Source organism: Emericellopsis cladophorae, assembly GCF_022114955.1.
Source record: "Emericellopsis cladophorae strain MUM 19.33 chromosome Unknown NODE_75_length_81345_cov_113_615741, whole genome shotgun sequence".
Classification (NCBI taxonomy): domain Eukaryota; kingdom Fungi; phylum Ascomycota; class Sordariomycetes; order Hypocreales; family Bionectriaceae; genus Emericellopsis; species Emericellopsis cladophorae.
This window is the reverse complement of record NW_026251000.1, coordinates 60315-79586: the sequence shown is the minus strand read 5'-3', so window position 1 is coordinate 79586 and position 19272 is coordinate 60315. Positions and strand designations below refer to the sequence as shown.

General features: G+C 52.6%; 6 protein-coding genes across 6 annotated transcripts; 3 read left to right on the top strand and 3 right to left on the bottom strand.

Moving 5' to 3' along the window:
• Nucleotides 1-666: 666 nt before the first annotated feature.
• Nucleotides 667-1167, top strand: J7T54_004193 (uncharacterized protein; the record flags this gene model as incomplete). Its single annotated transcript, XM_051509938.1, has 1 exon — nt 667-1167. The coding sequence occupies one exon, from the start codon at nt 667-669 to the stop codon at nt 1165-1167; it is 501 nt and encodes a 166-aa protein (XP_051359142.1).
• Nucleotides 1168-4496: 3329 nt separating this feature from the next.
• J7T54_004192 (NAD(P)-binding protein) lies at nt 4497-7122 on the top strand (the record flags this gene model as incomplete). The annotated part of the gene is made up of 5 exons (XM_051509937.1): nt 4497-4579; nt 4714-5044; nt 5979-6236; nt 6293-6464; nt 6515-7122. 5 exons carry the CDS (start codon nt 4497-4499, stop codon nt 7120-7122), a joined length of 1452 nt encoding a protein of 483 aa, XP_051359141.1.
• Nucleotides 7123-7279: 157 nt separating this feature from the next.
• On the bottom strand, nt 7280-11127 carry J7T54_004191 (uncharacterized protein; the record flags this gene model as incomplete). The annotated part of the gene is made up of 11 exons (XM_051509936.1): nt 7280-7305; nt 7356-7896; nt 7983-8473; nt 8771-8921; nt 9319-9418; nt 9485-9760; nt 9810-9861; nt 10253-10423; nt 10516-10668; nt 10724-10878; nt 10937-11127. 11 exons carry the CDS (start codon nt 11125-11127, stop codon nt 7280-7282), a joined length of 2307 nt encoding a protein of 768 aa, XP_051359140.1.
• Nucleotides 11128-12112: 985 nt separating this feature from the next.
• Nucleotides 12113-13099, bottom strand: J7T54_004190 (uncharacterized protein; the record flags this gene model as incomplete). Its single annotated transcript, XM_051509934.1, has 1 exon — nt 12113-13099. One exon carries the CDS (start codon nt 13097-13099, stop codon nt 12113-12115), a length of 987 nt encoding a protein of 328 aa, XP_051359139.1.
• Nucleotides 13100-17537: 4438 nt separating this feature from the next.
• J7T54_004189 (uncharacterized protein) lies at nt 17538-17963 on the top strand (the record flags this gene model as incomplete). Its single annotated transcript, XM_051509933.1, has 1 exon — nt 17538-17963. One exon carries the CDS (start codon nt 17538-17540, stop codon nt 17961-17963), a length of 426 nt encoding a protein of 141 aa, XP_051359138.1.
• A 74-nt stretch (nt 17964-18037) lies between these two features.
• J7T54_004188 (uncharacterized protein) lies at nt 18038-19172 on the bottom strand (the record flags this gene model as incomplete). Its single annotated transcript, XM_051509932.1, has 2 exons — nt 18038-18391; nt 18444-19172. 2 exons carry the CDS (start codon nt 19170-19172, stop codon nt 18038-18040), a joined length of 1083 nt encoding a protein of 360 aa, XP_051359137.1.
• Between the last annotated feature and the right edge of the window lie 100 nt (nt 19173-19272).

Sequence of the window (19272 nt, the reverse complement as noted above, 5' to 3'; positions counted from 1 at the left end):
TTGCTCCTGTTCACAAACACGTTAGCACTTTGCTCTTTGTTTGCTGTGCCAAGCTAAATGCAGATCCTGGCGGACACGTTGCCATGATGGCAACACAATTCTTTCAAGACAACCCCGGCATCAAGTTTGTTCGACTCCAATGGGTCGACTTCTCCGGAGTGCTGCGCGTCCGGGTGGTCACCCAAGCTCGATGCAAGAAGATGGCAAGCGGCGATGATCGTTGCTCACTTGCCCAAAACTGCATCATCATTCCAATTTCCACAGCCCCGCGCTGCTGGCCAGCGGGAATAGCAGAGTGGTACTTGGTACCCGACTGGGACTCCCTGATGGTCTACGGCTTTGCACAAACGCATGCAACTGTCATGTGCTACACCGCGCTCGCAGGCGCTTCAGACTTTCTAGAGAGATGTCCGAGGTCGTGGCTGCGCAATGCCATGGATGCTTCGACCGACACCCTACCAGGCTCGCAGCTGCTTATGGGGGTTCGAAATTGAATACGTGATCTTGGGGCCGTTCTGTCTTCTAGCCCGATCTGCTGATCGGACGGTTGGCTGTTCCATGACGGAAGGCATGCGCAGCGAGAACTTCGCCATGGCCGGAAGATCACCATGACCCCCAAAACCTGTCCTTTCAGGCCCTCGATCTGGGTGTCACCTCCATTTCTCAATGATCCCCTCTCACCCCACGGCGTCTTCCTTCCTGGCTGTTGTGATGCAACGCTTGAAAGCGCTTTGCGTATTCGGACTCGCAAACTTTGACAGCTACTGTCGAGTTTCCGGTGATTGCGCGGGTGAATGGATTGGATGGGGAACGGGCAACGAAGACCTCCCTGTGCGCGGCGTGGCTCCCAACCACTGGGAGTTCAGGTCCTTGGATACCACGGCAAACGTGTACCTCTTTGCTGCTGCACTCATCTACGCTGGTACCGCAGGAATCAAAGACGAGGCAGCGCTAGTCCATACGGACTGCCAAGTGGTGCCGTCAGCGCTCACCTCAGAGGAAACAGAGAAGCAGCTGCTGCCATTTGGTATCACTGATCGCATGCTGAGATGCTCCATTGGCTCAACGCTGACCAAGCACTACATGGACGTCAAGGAGAGAGAGGTCGGTTATTTTGTCCAAATGACTGATGAGGAACGCCAGCTGAAATTTCTCGACTATTCCTAGTTTTACCAGATTATTCACCACACTCAATACACTCCTGGCCCTGTCTTGACTTTGATAGGTAGCCCTGCAGCCTCTAGTCACTTGATAGTTAACTCCGTGACGATGAAGCCCGCGCCTGGAACGAAGAGTGTCAATAGTTTGACTCTGGATGGGCTTGAGTAATGATCCTTTACCTGGCGGTCTAATGAAGGACGCTGCAACGGGGTATGGCTCCGTTCTCTGTGTTACGACTGAGTCGAAGCATATCTGGCCGACTAAGATGCAATGTCAGTCCTGTCCTATGATTGAGTGTTGCTAGTTGTATACCGATTGCTATATTCCCCGGCGCTTGCATAATAGGCGACATGTTTAGCAATGGAAAGCTATTAAAAAGACCGTAGGGCCTGTGTCCAATGGAAAAATCAATATGACATCTGCTTGCGAACACAGGCACTGAAGAGGATAAATTTACGACACTGTGGAGTCCCGATAGTTTGGTTCGCCCACTTCGATCAGTAAAGCTATGATATACAAGCTGTCCCTGTCGTTGACTTTAAAAATCCTGTTAAGAGGCCACTGTCGATAACCTCGGCAGCGTGGCTAATATTTATCCCTCTCTTCCTGGGAAATACCTCGCTATACGTCCCTTGAAATATATCAGTCGTGTCACCTGTATTCCTTTCTTTGACCATAAGAGAATATGCTTCACTCGCCATTGCTAGTGGACATATCGGTGTATAAAGTAGCCTTTTCCATATTTCTCCTGGTACTTATTTCTGAAAGGTTCCAAGGCATGCTATGGGTCGTAGAAAAAGGATTTATGCCCACCTGTTTTTCTTTCAGTAATAGAACACTGTGGATAGTCTGAATTTCATACAGTCTTAGGGTACTTTGAGATGTCGTCGTGTTCCTGCCCGTCTGGACTATCGTTCGGCAATGGATATAGCAGCACGTATCACTCCTAAAGCAGCTTCGAGGCCGGTAACAAAACGATTAATAACTTTGGTTTTATCTTGGTTAGGAGTCGGCAGGTAATCGCGAGGGTATAAGATTTTGACTGGGACCTAACGATATTTTAGCGGATGGATCATGATGAGTGGGCATACTCATCCTTGGGTGGTGGAAGCAGGCGTGGAGAATCTCCATACTACAGACATGAACTCTGGAAACTTGGAGAGGCCACGCCAAAAGAACCCGGGTATATCGGATTACCTAGAATGGCAAGGTCAATCACACGCTTATTAGTATTCAAACTTGACAGAACAGAGAGCAGGACGTTACCGATCCGACAACGCGTGCAGACGGAGTAGGGTACGAAGTGAAACTCTTGGTAATTTCCTAACAGCACCCTCGTTACTTATGATGCCTGCTGTCGGTCGAATGGTGTGGCACCCGTTGTGGTGGGCAGGCTTGCGTACACTTCTATTTGCTGGTTAGGTGAGCATGTAACGTGAGCCTGGGTAAATGTCCCTGAACACAACCCATCGAAGCCAATTGAGAAGTCAAGCCACTTATATGAGCCAACTGCTGCGGCATTTCCACTGCTGCTACCAGACGTCACTTGGTAGCCGTCACCGCGTGGATTGAAAGGATCGGTAAACTCGACTGCTTCGACGGACTCCTCGCCTGCAATCGAAACATGTAGCTTGAGTTTGCCAACAATAATGACGCCAGCCCCTAAAAGCAGCTGAACGCAATGGGCATGCTTGGTTGCTGGCGGATACAGCTGTCGCCAAGCTCGATTGTTGAGAGTGGTCCTGTGGCCGGCAGTGTCGAATGCTGTCTTTGACGCCGATTCTGACAACTTCAAGTGGGTGAGCCGCAGATGGTTTGTAGTAGCAGCGTGACAGAACGATAACTCGCCTATCAAGGCCGGTCAAGTCTGGCCAGAGTACGATAATATCAGTTTGGAGCCTGACACAGCATAGAGGTGGTAGACTTATCCACCAGGTTTTGCTGAAGATGGATCAAGAGTGCACATGAAGGTGGCGTTGAAGTTACGTTAGACCCTTCATGGCTGCCAGACACGCGATTTGACGAAAACATAGGGCCCAGGGGCTACGCTGGGTGACATGTCACCCGCGACAAAAGTCCAGTTGGTGGTGTCCCAGAGCTTGAGCTCGTGGGAGACGTCGGAATGGACCTGGAACTGGTCTGCGGCGCTTCCGTAAAAAAGAAGACATTGGAGCAGAAGACAGGCTGAAAGGCATCGTTCTGTTCCAGCTTGCTTGTGCGGAAGCGACGCAGCCGGTCGTGGGAGATAATCTCGTCTTGTCTGATTGGGAAAACGATAAAGAGGACAAGAGCGGACGGATCGCCGTTAAAATCGACAAAAGATATAGTGGGTACGAGAATATAGTCGGTTTCGCCGACTGCGATCTTCACTTCTTCCTCAACGGAGATTGCTAGGTCTGTGGTCGCCTCCTTGGTCGCCGCAAACGCGTCGCTCAATGTGGACTGGAGGTAGCGCACCTTGTCCAGAACCAAACACTGGCTGGTAAGCAATGGAGTTTTGTGGTTGTATCTAGGGGCAACAAAGTCTTCCTCGATAGTGAAGTCAATCCGAATGCTTCTATGCTCTCGAGTTGAGCAAGCCTCAGAGAACAGCAGCGATATTCAAGTGGTTCGGGGGTTCCTCTGACTGTGGCAGGAGCAAGCTCAAGGTCGTAACTCCCTCCCACTTACCTCCATTCCATGGTGACGGCAGGTGCTGTCAGCCCAAGGTGAGGGTTGGTTGATCCATCCCATCTTAGCAGCATGCACAGCCCACTGACGATGCATACTCCCGCGCGTGCGCGGCTTTGCTAGTGAGATGCAATCGATTGCGACAATATATTCGTACATGTAGGTGACATCCATGTAGACTGCACAACTCGTATGGTTCCCCGCATCGGCGCACAACTTGTAACTTAAGCCCGGACGCCCGTCGACCCTGCAACCGCCCAGCCCCGATGCAGAGAGATACATCAGTATGGAGAGTGTGCTCGCTTACATGTGCATACTTATGCAGAGGAGCAATCATTACTTGCTGTATCGCTGTGGTAATACGTACCTATACCGCGCCCACGTCATCCATGTGTGGATGCTCCAGCGACCGGTGAAGGGCGCCTGCCGCAACAATCCTGGATTCTATCCCTCAGTCCTCGCTGCTTGCTAACTCTCTGTCTATATCTTACGCTACCTCTCTACTAGGTGGTACACAGGGCGTACTTGTGAGCTCAAGCCTTCGTCCCCACCGCCGCCTGCTATAGCATACACAGTCCATCTACTGTGCCGACGACCGTAGCAGCATACTGCCCGTCAGAGTGATTGAGCCCCTCGCTCTTCCGTTCCAGAACTGCCCGCTGGACATGTCACAGCGACAGATCGGCACCGTCTTCGTCGCAGAAGGCAAGCTGACGGCGTTAGAGGCGGATCACGTCCTGCGCCAGGAGTAGGGTTGCGACCGTGGCGAGAACGGCAACTGGTGGACGCGGACGGCTAAGAGGTTCCTCTCTCCGGTCCGGACGCACTCGTGCATCCTACTCTACGGCGCCATCGGCCGCGTCGTTGCCACCGCCTCCACAGCTGGACCAAGGTGTCGCGGGGCCCGCGGCGCGCAGAGTCGTGGGCCGTCAACGACATGGCGCTCGTGTCGGACCCAGCAGACGACCCCGACGCGGGCCCATGCTTTCAGTCGCTGCCGAGCAGCGGTCACCTGCCGACATGGCACGCGCCCAGGATCAGCGATCACATGGCCAGGGAAGCCAAAAAGACCCCGAAGCGCGCTGCAGCACACGCCTCGATTCGGCAGACCGTCTTAATGAATGCCATGGGGAGGACACTTGCCACTTTCGAGGCGGTCAGGACGGCGTTGACGGATTCTCGGGGGGCTGGTGATCCTTCGACGACAACGCAGGTCTGTCTCAAACACGGCGTGTTTGATATACAGGGCAATCAGCGGCGGGTGAACGACAGCCTGGGGCGGTTCATGTGCTGGCCGGCCTACAGCTACCATCCGGGAGCAAGCTCCTCCTGCCGCTTACCCTGCAATTGCAACATCCGCACTAGGCTTCCTACAATACTTCTACGTCCGACAATCGTGCTAGTAAGAGGTTAAACTAGCTAAGATATCGTGGGCAGAAAGATGTCAGCTACATTTGGCACAGGTCACAGGCGCCAAAATTGACACTCAATGTCATTCTGCTGGGCGTTGGTTGCAAAGGTGTTGGCAATACGGTTGGAACAATCACGTTCGCAAGAATGTGTCAAACGTATTTAAGAATCAGTCATTCTACAACGGTCGGGTACCGTTCACACTGCGTATATTGGCCTTTAACAGCTACTGGGCTCTGAGTGTATAGTTCACCTAGGCTTGAGTACTTCTACGCTCATTTGCAAAGGCCCTGTCAATAACGTTGGCCGATAGAAAATTGCTCAGAGGCAACATCGTCAAGGCCCACTCATCCTGCCATAAAGCCAGCATCGCGCATTTGACGGAAAGACCCTCTCGCTAGCAGACATGTACGATGCCCGGAATTCCGAGTTGTGGCGTTGTCGGGCTTAGGCACGGCCGTTCGTTTCCGCCATTGTGCGTCCTGCGACTATCACTTGGCCGAGCATTATGCGGGTGCGGGCCATTACGCTCAATGCCTCGACTATATATAGCAGTCAGGCCCTCTGCCTCTGCTCGCCTCCTGCAGTTTGGCCAACCATTTAACGTGAAGATCTCACTGCACTCATTCCATGAGCCCGAATAACGCTAAGATGGCTGCTGGCGCAAAACTGTTGGTGAGAATTTGCACATGCAAGCAATAGTACCCTTCAAGTAAAGCTGAATCGGAAATTTCCAGATCACTGGAATTACGGGTTACATTGGGTTCCAGACCCTGATCATCGCCCTGGAACGAGGCTACCGCGTACGTGGCGCGATACGAAACGAGGAAAGCATCGCCAGTCTACGGAATAAGAGCAAGTTGATCGCCCAGTCCCATGCAGATGGAGCGCTGGAGTTTGCCATCATACCTGATTTCCTCAAAAAAGGGGAAATTTCGAAGCACCTCCATGGGATCACTGTTGTTGTGCATCTCGCGTCCCCACTGGCTCTCCACGTATGTGTCAGCTCAATATATCCAAGGAATGGCAGGACTAACCGCTGGGACTCTAGGCCGAAGACTATGAGCGCGATATCATCGAGCCAGCAGTAGACATGGTGCAAATGATCCTCGAGGCCGCTGCTCACTCTGTCTCTGTCCAACGGGTCGTCGTGACCTCCTCATGTGTGACGCTGATTCCATTTGAGTGGAATTTCAAACCTGACAGCGAAAGACTATACACAGGTATGTGAGATCCTAAACAGGGAATCAAAATTGACATGTGACAGTGCAAGATATCAATTCGAGCCCAACAAAGCCCTACAATAGCCCCATGGAGGCCTACTGGGCGTCCAAGGCACTCGCCCGCATGGCCACTCGCGACTTTGTGAAAGACGAGAAACCTGGGTTCGATATTGTGAGCCTCCTTCCGTCTGTAGTCATCGGTCCAGATACGCGCATCGCTATAGACGGCAAGCCGGGAGAGCTGACCGTAGAGGCTCGCGGAGCAGTTATGGCGTCAGCGTTAGACCCGTCCCTGAAATCGGTGTTCCCGTTTGTGGGCGTACCGGTGCATGTTCGAGACGTCGCTCGAGCACATGTCGATGCTGTTGACCGCGCCTTGGTTGCTGGAAACCGCGAATACATCCTTAGCTCAGATACCCCGGACGGTGTGATCTGGGATAGAGACACGAAGGCTGTTGCGAGAAAACACTTTCCCAAGCAAGTGCAAAGCAAGGCGCTTCCCCTCGAAGGAACGCTGGAGACTATCGAATGGCGATTGGATGCCACAGAGAAAGAAGGGGCCTTTGGATGGAGGATGACGAGTTTTGAGGATACTATGAGGGAGATGATCACGCAGTACCTACAGCTCAAGGACAATATCAAGAGCAGCACGAGTTGATCGACAGTATCTGTTACATCTAGCGTTTCAATGCTCGTTGTACCAAAGGGCGCACGGCAAGAAGCTGTCTAAGCGCGCAGATTCCGATTTCATTTCTAACCCGCCCAGATGAATACTCCGATTCTATTGCAAAGCTCAGATTGCTGCCACTAAATGGCTAAGGACCCCCGCGTATGGCGTTCACTATATTACATGTCAGCTTCGTCAATCGGACAACAGTAGGACGAGCTCACCTTCAGCCATCAGCATCATGCCATAGTCGTCTGCTTCCGCAAGCCACATCTCAGATCTCCTGTCCAAAGGGCGGCCGCGGGATATCGCAAAGAATTCGTGCATTTTATAGATGCCATCAGTCCATTGGCGCAACCACTCATCGTACAGTATACTCCAAGTACGCTCATCTGTTTCTTGCCAAAGGTGTCCTGGGCTAGGTGCGGGCAGAGGACCAAGCTCGGAGCACGTCAAGGGAGGGTAGCCGTTCAAGAGGGACCAGGCGTATTCGAGGTGATGGAAAGCCAAGATAGTCCTGCGCTTAGCGGAAACAAGAGCCCATCTTCTCCAATCTGGGAGGGCAGAGACGAGCTCCTCGTCCATGTACAGGCCTGTCACTGCGAGGCGGTTCTTAATCTCCCACACCTTGATGAGGAGTCTTGCCTCGGACCGTTTAGCGATTTGTGGTTGTTCTCGGAAAGCAAAGAAAAGAAGGATCACAAGAACGAGCAATGACTGTGCCTTTGACAGGACGAAGTGTTCATCGTCCACAAACTCAAGCTCCTACATTCAATATCCTGTCTCAGCTCACATTCAACCTTGATTTGTCGAGTCTGGGGAAATAGGTCAAACGGAAGAAAATCACGCACCTCTTCTACATGTAGCACCCTTTGAATCTCTCTGTGGATGGTGTCCTGAACGAGCCACGTGCTGCCATCTGTGTGGTCCGCCCACATCTGGACAATAGTGTAGCAGTTTGCCAAGGCGAGCGGGATGCCGTGCTCAAATTGCACCCTGTGTATGAAAGGGGGGAGCCGTCTTGTGCGACAGATGGCCATGCGGCGCGGCCAGGAGAGCAGGACGCGAATGATAAGATGCATGATATGCACCTCGGCCCGCTCGCCGATGAATTCCGGGGCTCGGGGCGCACTGCTAAGCAGCACCTCGCGCCGCTCGTCAGATATGGCCAAGACAGGGGTGGCCACTGCCGTCAAGGGCTGGCGATGAACGTCCGGAGATGACCGATGACCATGGACATCAGCTGATGTGCCACAGGAGGGTGGCGGGGTTGTGCTTGGACTTTCGACGCTCAGCAGGCTGCCGTTTCCAGACTGGCTCGGGTCCGCAAACTGAGGGCTGTCTGAAAGTGTAGAGGAAGCCACAATAGACGTGGACGCCTCTCCTTTTGCCGCAGAGGAGCAGACAAGCTGCCGACTACGGCATCTACCGCAGACGGGCCTCTGCAGGTCGCAGCGTGCTTTGGCCTTCGAGCAGCTCCGACACGCCTTTTGTCGAGATGGCCGGGCGATGTGGTGAGGACACCTCTTCGTATGGCGCAGCAGTGAGGAACATGCGCTCTCATGTCAGCTCGACTGTCCCTTTCACCCGCTCAAGTACATGTTCGCCTGGCTGCGCGCGTGGAATGGAAGCTGCTCACTGTGCTCAAATCTCCGGCTGCACGTCTGACAGATCAGTGCGTTCCCCGGCAGAGGCATCGCTGTGCCATTAACAGTACCAATGTTTCGGGCGATGCTGCTTGAAGTCGGCGGCTTCCCGAGTTCAATTGATGTGCGCAGGTGCTGGTTGCACTGGGTGGTGGCTCAGCTCAGCCTAGCTGAGCTATATCCAGCGGAGGAACTGGTAGCTCCGCACTAGGCTTCAAGCAGTAGGGGGTCAGCGGGGAAACTCAGCACAGTGCAGCCGGAGCTCGGAGTTCCGGGCGAGAGCGGTGATACGAGAGGAGGGGCTTGAAGAACAGCAGTTGGGCAGGGAATCAAATCCTCACAAGCTGACCCGACGTTGAGGACAGATAGTGCGTAGAAGATAAAGTGATTATCTAGTCTTTACTTTTCTGTCCAGGTAGATCGGACAAAGCTCAAGCCTTTCCATGTGTATAGATCAATATTCACGTGTCATTCGGACACAACCACGGCAATACGCCCCGGTGTCAAGGCCGTATCATTCTTGTAATGGGCCATATAGCACCTCGATATTGTTTCCGAGAGGGTCTAGCACGAAGGCTGCATAGAATGCCACAGTGTACTGACGCCGTCCAGGCTTTCCGTTATCAATGCCACCTACTCTTCTGGAATCCCATGATGATTAGCAAAAACAATCTTCAACCACGCGTGGAGGTGAAAAATATACGTACAAAGCCTCAAAGTACCATTGATCCACCTGTTCCATGCTCGCTGCGTTGAATGCGAGGTGTATTGGGGCGATGCGGTTCTCCAATTTGCCGTCGTATCGGGGCAGCGACTTGCTGCTCGCGCCGAGGCCGAGCCAAAAGTGAGGTCCGGTAGACGGAGTGCCCAGCCCAGCGAATTCTTCTTCCTGTCCTCCGCTAACCAAGATTTCGTAGCCAAGGGGCTTCAGGCTTGCCATGTAGAAGTCTCGCATCACAGCATAGTGGCGACCCACCGGCAGACTGATGTGGGAGAAGGGCATGGCGGCGCAAGGTTAAGGAGACGGCGCACCTGAGGTCGTGAAAGTCGATGATCTCAAAGAGATGCGAGCTGCGCAGGTCTCCTATATATAGTTGACGCACAGGCGGCAAGAGCAATGTGGACACAGTGCTGAGCTGGAGCTTAAGTTGGGACCTGTTTACCAGATGCTTAACAACGCAAGTGGTCAAGTACAGAGCGATTTGTCATCATGAGGCAAATTCGAGATGCCTCAAGACACCATCAGAGGCATCAGTGGCCGCAACGGCCCCCTAGATGTAGCGTGCGAGATGGGTGGCCAGAAGGTTCTCGCAGGTTGTATCCCGACTATGGGATAGACTTGGGGGCATGGGAGACGAGTGGTGTTTTCCCTCGGCGACAGCTCGACAGTACTTTAACCAACTTTCCAATCAGCTTTTTATAGATATCTCGTGGCGGCGCACCATATAATGTATTCTACATCCATTTGGTTGTACCGTTGTGGCTGCGAAGCGTTCCGCCGAACCCGCCCGCCAGCGTCTGTCGGCTGATAGCCGCTAATACCTTGCCCGCCGCTTCATCCGGCTGCATAGCAGCGTACTTGCCACCTACGTACCTTTCGAACTTTGATGTGATGCCTTGGAACCGATTGACGTCATCCTGGGATACTGTAGGGCTCAGAGTCAGCACATGCGTGTGCTTGTGTGCGGAGGGGGCCGGGATGAAGCCAGGGCTTAGCACGAACATTGTGGTGGTGGACCTTTAGCAGTGTCCACAAGACCTGGACAGATACCCATGAAGACGATGCCCTGGTCGGCGTAAGACGCATGGAGCTTGGAGACCATGACGTTGAGCGCGCCTTTGCTGATCGCATACGGGGCCGCGTTGGATATATGATACCCGTTGATCATTTCTTGTTCAACGCAGTCAGCCATAACCGCTTGCAAAAAGCCTGACCGAATACTGACCGGTATCGCTCATCCCGCTGGAAATTGCTACAACCTTCTTCATTGAGCCCTTCTTGACCAAGTCCAGAAACGCCCAAGTGGCTTTGAGCGACCCCAGGACATTGATTTCAATGCTTTTCTGAATGTCTTCGATGAAGATCTCGAGTTCATTCTCGCTGCACTCAGATATTAGCATAGAGCCTGTGGAGGATAAAGACAGGAGGGAGGCCATACTAGTCGCAAGGTGAGGTCAGTGCTGTGGCCTGGCTCACATAAGCCGCGTTGTTGATGAGCACGTCGAGGCCAGAATCTCCAAGGATGGCGTTCGCTTGGTTTGCGGCGGTTTGTAGCGCGGTGTAATCGGCAATGTCCGCGGCTAGCACGTGAACGCCAGCGACATTGTCTCGGGACAAGCACGCCTCCATGGCGTCCTTGTCTCTCGTCACAGCCAAGACGACATTGGACGGATGGGAAGCAAGAGCCTCGACGATTGCATACTAAAGCAAGCTTAGTGTGACTGTGTCTTTCATGACGAGAGTCGTACGTACGCCCAGTCCTCTTCCCGCTCCCGTAACAAGATAGCTAGGCATAGCGATGCAGTAGACGACCAGGCCTGGATGAGTAGAGTTGGAGTTTGCGAGTAGAGTTGACCGATATTTCATTCGTATCTTTGGATTGTCCTTCATATATTCAACTTCATATATACTGAACGGATGTGTTGGTCGCATGTCCCGTAGGCGTTTTCTCATGACAAATCTGCTCGGAAGGCCGTAACTATTGGCAAATTATCTGCTTATGCAACGAAGGCCCCCAAAGCACATTACAAACACAAAAGAAAGTTTGTATGACAAACTATGGCCGCAGTTCAGACTGGCACCCGCATGCTGCATTCGAGCGCACACCGGAGCTCCGAGCTCCGCCGCTCATGAATGAACTGCGGGTCTGCCCTAGTACCTGCGTGGTCATTGAGGCGAGGCACGATTCACGACAACGAAATGATCCAACCCTCATAGATGGACCTATGATTCACAAGCGGACGGTGATGGGTGCATTGGATCTGAAGATTGTTTGTTCATTGTGTCAATCATGCGCTAAATGGGTTCTACAAAGCAATTTCCAAGGACAGTGACAGTGGAAGCGCAAGATAAACTTATGAATTGTCCTGTGCACCGGACTCGTGGAAATTGACCACACATTTCATTTAACAATTGAAAGTGTATTGTCCTCTGTGGTCCCTAATGACAACTGCACATTAGTCCGTTGAGACACTTCAATGCATGTAAGTACATCGGCGATTTGCTCCCCTCTCCTTTCAGCTATGACGTGCAGACTTGAGAAGATCAAGCTGCCGGCTCATATTGTGATTCACGTTGGCCACCAAGGGAGAACTGAGAACTGTCTAATCCGTAATTACATGTCTTTAATCTGTGTACCTGGAATCGCGTCGAGGAAATTCTTTCCGAAAATGTCAGCAGGCGTTTGGAAGCCAGCCTTGGCCGACCCGGCCAGCACTCTCTTTGCGGCCTCGACCGACGCCACACCTGTAAATGTATACCCATTCACCGTGTGCAGAACCGCTCTTGCAACCGTCTCATTCTCGCCCACAACTTCCACAGCAGCATGGTATGGCGTTTCCTCTCTTTGCTTCTGCGTCGGACCGTCTGGCAGCTTGGACAAATCACCACGAGAGAAGGCTTCGCCAGCAACGTGGATGAATGTGCGAATGTTTCGAACGCCGGTTGACTTCCAAATTGTGATGAGGTCCGGAAGAGTCACAGGATAGTTTGTCACATTGCCGTGGCTGTTGTCAAAGTCGAGTTGTATGGTGTTGCTTGTCTCAGCCTTGACCAGCTCCCCATCTAGGCGCTGAAGACATTCGGCCGTCATGTTTTCGGAAGCACTGATGGCCGAGCCGCGTGATATGGCACCAGTGACGCAGATGGAGATATCGATGCGTGTTGGTTTTTTGACGTGGTCGAGGGCGTGGGCGGCTAAGCAACCCAACATGGCCACGCTACCACCGCATCCGGGTAGAAGCATCACCCCGACAGTTTTCGCCTCGCCGTCATGTCTCTCCGCTAATCTATAGCTGTCGAGTTCCGCGGCAATGTCCAAGTAGTGCACACCGTTTCGCATGCAGGCGGATATCAGTGGTCCGGCAGTTCGAAAAAAGGGGCCCGCGCAGTTGAGTAGGACAGATATTCCGTCCAGAGAGGCGTCAATATCATCGGACTGGTCAGCGTCAAATAAGCGATAGGAGACGTCAAGCTCAGAGGCAAACTCCCGTGTCTTGATGCTGCTTGTGCGACCAGCAATTGTGAAGTCCAGGCTGAGCTGTTTGGCATGTCGGCTAGCCAGACGACCAGTGTAACCTGTCGCTCCGTAAATGAGCAGCATTGGCATGATGAGTTAAGTGACTGTTGATGCAGGTTTTCAAAGCCGGGTCTTACATTTCGCGAGTCAAGCATGTCCCTGATGTGTTCGTGGTAGTTATTAGTACTGCATGTGGCTATGAGCTTCAGTCGACGTTAATTAGCAGTTTCGTGTAATTGCAAATATATTCCTCGCCTGCACCCGGAACTCCGGGCGAAAAAGTTTCATGACTCTACAAGTGCACGGGGCAACGGAGAACGCCACCCGTTGACACCACATCATCGGGATCGAGTCCACAGGCGTGACGGGCTGGATGTGGGTACGTTCGTCGACTGATATTCGTTCTAGGAGAAGATGATTACCGCAAAATGTTCGGGCACTCGAATTAGCGGATTAATGTAGGTTACGTCGGTCTGCCGCAATCGGATGTAATTAACCAAGCTTTAGATTAGTCCAAGGGCGCACGGGGACGTGGTAATCTAATAAGCTATACGTAGAACGTAGGCTTATAGTAAAGTCGTAAACTATCTTTTATATATCGTTAGGTACGGGGTTATAATTAGAGGAAAAGCTACAGTATATATAACAGGCGCGTATAGTTGTGTAATAAGTCGAATAATATACCTTTTATATATACCTTACATTTTCCTCTGATTATCACCCTGTACTTGACGATACATAAAATAGCTCACGACTTTCTTATGTGCCTATGCTCTAATATAGCTCATGAAATTACTACCTCTTATAGGCCCTCAACTACCATTGCGATCTGAACAGTCTCTTGTGTGGTAACTGCTTTTCAAATCAATATGACCCTGTGACTCTGCGCAGAGTAGAAAATGACTGTCCCAATGCCCGAGTTTTTGTCCAGAATCACAGCAGAGCAATTTTGCGCCTGACCTGCTGCATCACGAAGTCCTGCACCAAGACTATCATAGTATGGCGATTGAGTTGAGGGTAGCTTGGCTGCGTGCAAAGGGTTATCGAAGTTGTGGTATGTTGCAGACAGGGTGACGCAACGTATAGGCCGATGATGTATTTGGCATAACTATATGCTCTATATTATTGCCTCTGGATTCGGTACGACACTGCTTTGGTCTCTCCATGCGGCACGGAACCAGCGTGAGTGTGATTCGCGCCCGACTATGTGCAGCAGGACTCGAGAGTATAATATAGTCACAGTACTCATCGTGCTGCAAGCTGCTAGAGTCTGTTGATGAAGATGCTAAGTTTCAAGTCATCAACCTCGCCAACTATCCCACATACCAGCATATCCTTATAACCCAGCTCAAGCCTTATCCTTGTCTCGTGGCGTATCGCTTAACCCGTTACTCTGATCCCCCACGCGCAACGGAACTGGGCTGCAAGGCGCGTCGCATGACCATGCTTCTCCAGTAGAAGACAACAGCAATAGTATCAACACGAATTCATGTTGCTGTTTCCACAACACCCCTGTAATAGCCAATTCAATGGATATGTGCGCAGCTCCACCTGAAAATGAGTCGCAGCTGGTGCAGTATAGGGGTGCTCCCTGAATGACCGTACCACCAGCAGATGACTCGCCGCTGTCGTACCGAGAGGAGACTCTTGTGAGTGTATTCAACGACATATACAATCACTTCATAAACCTCTTCTACATTCATCCCGAGCGCGTCATTTTCCCCCCTGTAGAAACAGGACGTCATCTTCTCGATGTAGCGTATCTAAGAGATGAGCTACGTTTGGCGCCTCGCGTTATTTCACTGATCGAGCGATTACCGTATGTTGACGAAATCCATCATGGCGAGACTATTTGGTATCCGAGTGCGCGGATGGTCGACTACCGCGATAACAAGAAGGCGCTGGGGGCAAGGGATCCCAGCTCGATAAGTTGGAAAACAACGGATGCCTTGGGAGCCGAGCGTTCTTCTGGGCCCAATGTTGAATACATGAGATCGATGGACATTGCGTTGGCTTTCCCCGACAATAGCTTTCAGCACATCATCTTAGATACGGAAGCCAGTAAGTCTTTCCATGGCTACATATCTATACGCTAATAAGAGAAATAGATAGTATTCGCTTGATGGCGGACTGGTGCGAGCTGTCCTCATTACTGAGCGAAGGGCCTTTGGAAGTTCCAGAGCACGTAGATCACTACCGCAACCATGCTGGATACCATGCCCCAAGCCTTCTGCGGGCTTATTACGAAGATCTGTTATCTCTTGAAATATACCCGTTTCGTTTGGATAACATGATTGGTACATACGATGTCGGTGGTCTGAGTGCGGGAGCTCTTGAAATACAACTAATGTTGCCCAGGAACCACAAACTTTCATTACTGTGAACATCCTTCGTCAATATTTCGGCTATCCTAATAACTTTCAAAGAGAAGCTTGGGCAAAATTTGTTGACCAAGTCGAAGAAGAAGCTTGGAAGGTCTCGGAAAAGCTTGCCGCTGCTCGTGATCGTAATCGACAGGTCGTTGAAGATGAGGAGACATGGATGGAATACAGCGAGGACCAGATGCTGCAAGCTACGCAGGAGGTCATTGCGACACTAGGGCTCACTAAATTACACCCAACGTAGCCTGTTTTAGCTGAAATTTCAGAGTTTGCTTATCTACTGTGCTAATCATGATATTGTTGCTAATGCTAGTTCCTCTTAGTATGTCCGTGTCTCCTGCACCTGACCATTGGGTGGTATGTGACCGCAGCGGTGAAAACCGCTTCAGTAGTTGTCCTGGTCTTGGGTGACACAAGAGCGCCATAACCACCGAGCAAGGCCGCAGAAGATTTCGGTGTACCAGCGGCTTCCTAATCAATCGCCTTGTTCATTGTCTACATAGAGATGGAGCCTTGTGTGATGCTGGCAGTAGCGTGAGCAGGTGTTGGCTCCCCGTTTCCGTGCAGACCAGCTTTGGCATATTCTTTTGCATAACCTTGACTTTCGCACTCCACTAACCCCAACTTGAGTACCTCTTCTTCGGTTGCCTGTCGCGAGCTGTTGTGATCTTTCATCACCACAGAACCTGGCTCGATAAGGAGCAAGTGGAGCCCGTCCTCGTCGTCATCGCCAGCTCGATCTTCGTTACTGTCAACTTGGTCGTCGTCGTCGTCACGCTCCCAGTGGCCGAGTAGAACGTATATTATGGGCTCCCTGTAGTCGTACTGAGGTGCGCGGCCGCCATACCACGGATCTGCGGTCAGGAGTGCGAAGCCCACGTCAGTGAACTCTCCGGGTGCCCTAGAGCAGAAGGGCGTGCATGAGTTCTTGCTTAGATAGTCCTCAACAGGCTCCTCATCCCACGCAGGGTCCTAGTCTGCAAACTCCACTGTAGCAACGACCTGTGTTATAGAGGAGATGACCTGCTTCGTATAGGCGAGTTTGTCCTCGTCGATTATCTTTCAGTTGTATGAAACTCTATTTCTTCAGGACAGAAACTCTTGACAATTTGTCCTACGTCGGAATTTTGCGCCTTGGGCGTAGTAGTCTCGTCAGTACCATGACTTAGATGGTTGTAGGACGGGATAAGCACGCTTACTAGTAGATAAATCGCCTCTGGGGCAACGTATTAGGGAAGCCATGGAACTTGGCGAATGAGTACTTCGTCTGCTCACATTTAAGCTCTGATGTTCGATCAATATAGTCCCTCCAGTTCTGCCTATTCTGCCCTTTCCACCTTTCCACTTCGTTGCTTCTCTTCTTCTTTGGCTTCTCCCAAGGACAGATTATCTAGTTCTCGCAAGGACCCTCTACTTTCCTCCCCGGAAGAACGCATAGCTCTGAAGCTATGAGCCACTGGCTTTGAATGCAAGCATCCATCGGACAGCACATGCCGCCAACCGCGACCTAGACCACCGGTCTGCGTCGAACAAAGCCACCTGCGAGATACTGACAACCGACAACTCCCGCACGAGCCAGGCGTTTGCGATGCAGCATCCGACACGTGGGTCACCCAATTGGCTCACTATACGATCTCGAGACAGGCAAAGCGCGCATCTTATCACCATCAAATCTACCCTACCACCGGCCTAGACACATACCAGGAGAAGAGGCAGCCGCCCTAACTCGCCTAGCAATGCATTCGTCGCAGGCAAAAAGGACGTGGCGCGAGGGGAAGCAAGTCCCCACGGGTCCGTATCTCGGCGACCCCACCAAGCCGAACGAATCATCAGCCCCACGTGCATCCACGTCGGGCCAGCACTCGACGCGCCTCGCTGATCCGGCCATGCAGACATGGGATTCCAGTGAAATCACATTGTAGATGGCATCTGCTGATGTTCCAGTGTCCCATTGGGCGACTTGTAAGGGTCGACGACAGATGTATGGAGGGGCAAAGTGTTCTTGTGACGATCGTGGTGGTGGGGTTGCGATGCTCTAGACAGAAAGAGGACCAATATAAGGACTTCAAGGACCTTCCGCTGCCGCCGCAGATGGGTAAAGCTGAATCTCAACGTCCCAGCCTGATTCACATCCTCTCACAATGGACCAGGTGACTCTTCTGACGCCGGCGCACGGCGAGACCGACCTGCCCCTCGGCACGGCCAACACCCTCCTCAGCACGCTCACGCCCACATTTGTGAATGCGCTTCACGTCCAGCGCATGATCCACGCCGTATCGACCTTTCTCTGCGTCCAGGCATACATCCTCGCCTGCACGACACTGTACGCTAGCAAGATGGTCACCCTCAACGGGTGGCTCGCAACCAAGGTCAGCGCGTCCACGTCGGCCACGTGGGTGTGGTACGCGTGGGAGAGCCAGACGTGCCGCGTGCTGAGGAAGAAGGCTTTCCACGAGGTTGCGACGTTCGTCCTCGGAGGAGGGCAGACGGTATTTCTCATGGTCTTCTGGCCTGGATGGCTTGTGCTGGGCCCGGTGGCGGGCGGCGTCTGGATGATGGTCGGCTGAAGCCGCCAGGATGCAGAAAGCTTCAAACAAAACACACAGACACCACGGAGCGCCCATCGCCACATCTCCTCGTTTCACCTCGAGAAGAAGAATGTGTTCCCGCCCGCATCGCGCCTGACTTCCTTGGCATAGTCCTTGCCCGCGTCAAAGTCCTGCCACGTGCTGGCGGGAAAGATGTGCTTGTTGCGCTCATACCAGCGACGATCGACCACCTTTGTCAACGTGGGATCGTCGTTGGCGCCCTCGAGCGTCTTGACGTCAGGCAATGCCTTGATGGCCGCCGTTTTCGACTCCGCAGTGGACAGGCCCTCTGGGGCCGCGGGCGCCGCAGCAACGGGGGTGGGAGGCGCATCGGAGGAGTAGCTGAAGATGCGCTGGCCCCCGGGGCCGGTGGACTTGTTGACCAGGAAGTAGTAAAAGTCGTAGTGCTACATACTGTCAGCAATAGAGTTCCCTCCATAGAGTGCAATGGGGACTTACATGAGGAATTATGATACTCCCTCTCACGAGCATCAGATCGTCCACGCCTACTCTAGCCCACGCTCTCGCTGCGTTTGCCGTTTCGCCGACGCCCATGTCTGCACCGACCTTTCGGCTCTTGTCCAGAAAGAACCACACAAAGTCGCCCTTTTTGACACGGACCGTGCCTCCGGGGATGTCGGCGCCATCGTAGAAGACAAAGGGTATGGCAATCTCCGTATTCTTGACGGCGTCCTGGATGCTGAGGAACTCTTTGCGCAGGGCCTCGCGCTGGGTGGCTTCTTTGCGCAGGGCTGCTTTCGTCATGGCCTTGGGTACGAGCTTGACCGAGGCGTTGGCTTTGAATTTGTTTTCGCTGCCCCCTCCATCGCCATCTTTACCGCTGTCTTCCTGCGTGTCTCTTTTTCCGTCATCGTCGTCCTCGTCATCATCATCGAAAGAGAGCAATTTCTTCCCCTTGTTCTTCTTCTTGGCTTTTTTTTTCACAGGCTCTGCGCTTCCATTATCAGCCTCGCTGTCGGCAGGCGTGGTATCTGCCCCGGTGCTCGTCCCAGTGCCTGTTGCTGAGGCTTCGCGCGACTCGCGGTCCTGCTGGTCGAGCAGTTCGGCGCGTCGTTTGCGGTAGTCGGAGGCGCTGACGAGACCGACTGTATTGGAGGAGAGGCGCTGCGACGTCGCCGTCGCCTGCGCTGTGAATCGAGAGTTCTGCGGCGGCGTCGAGTCTGACATGGTTTGCGGGTGACGGGGATGATGGGAACAAGAAGTGAAGGTGCAGTTGCGGCAGTATTAATTTTGGCGCACTGTACAGTGCCGGAAGCACAGCGATATG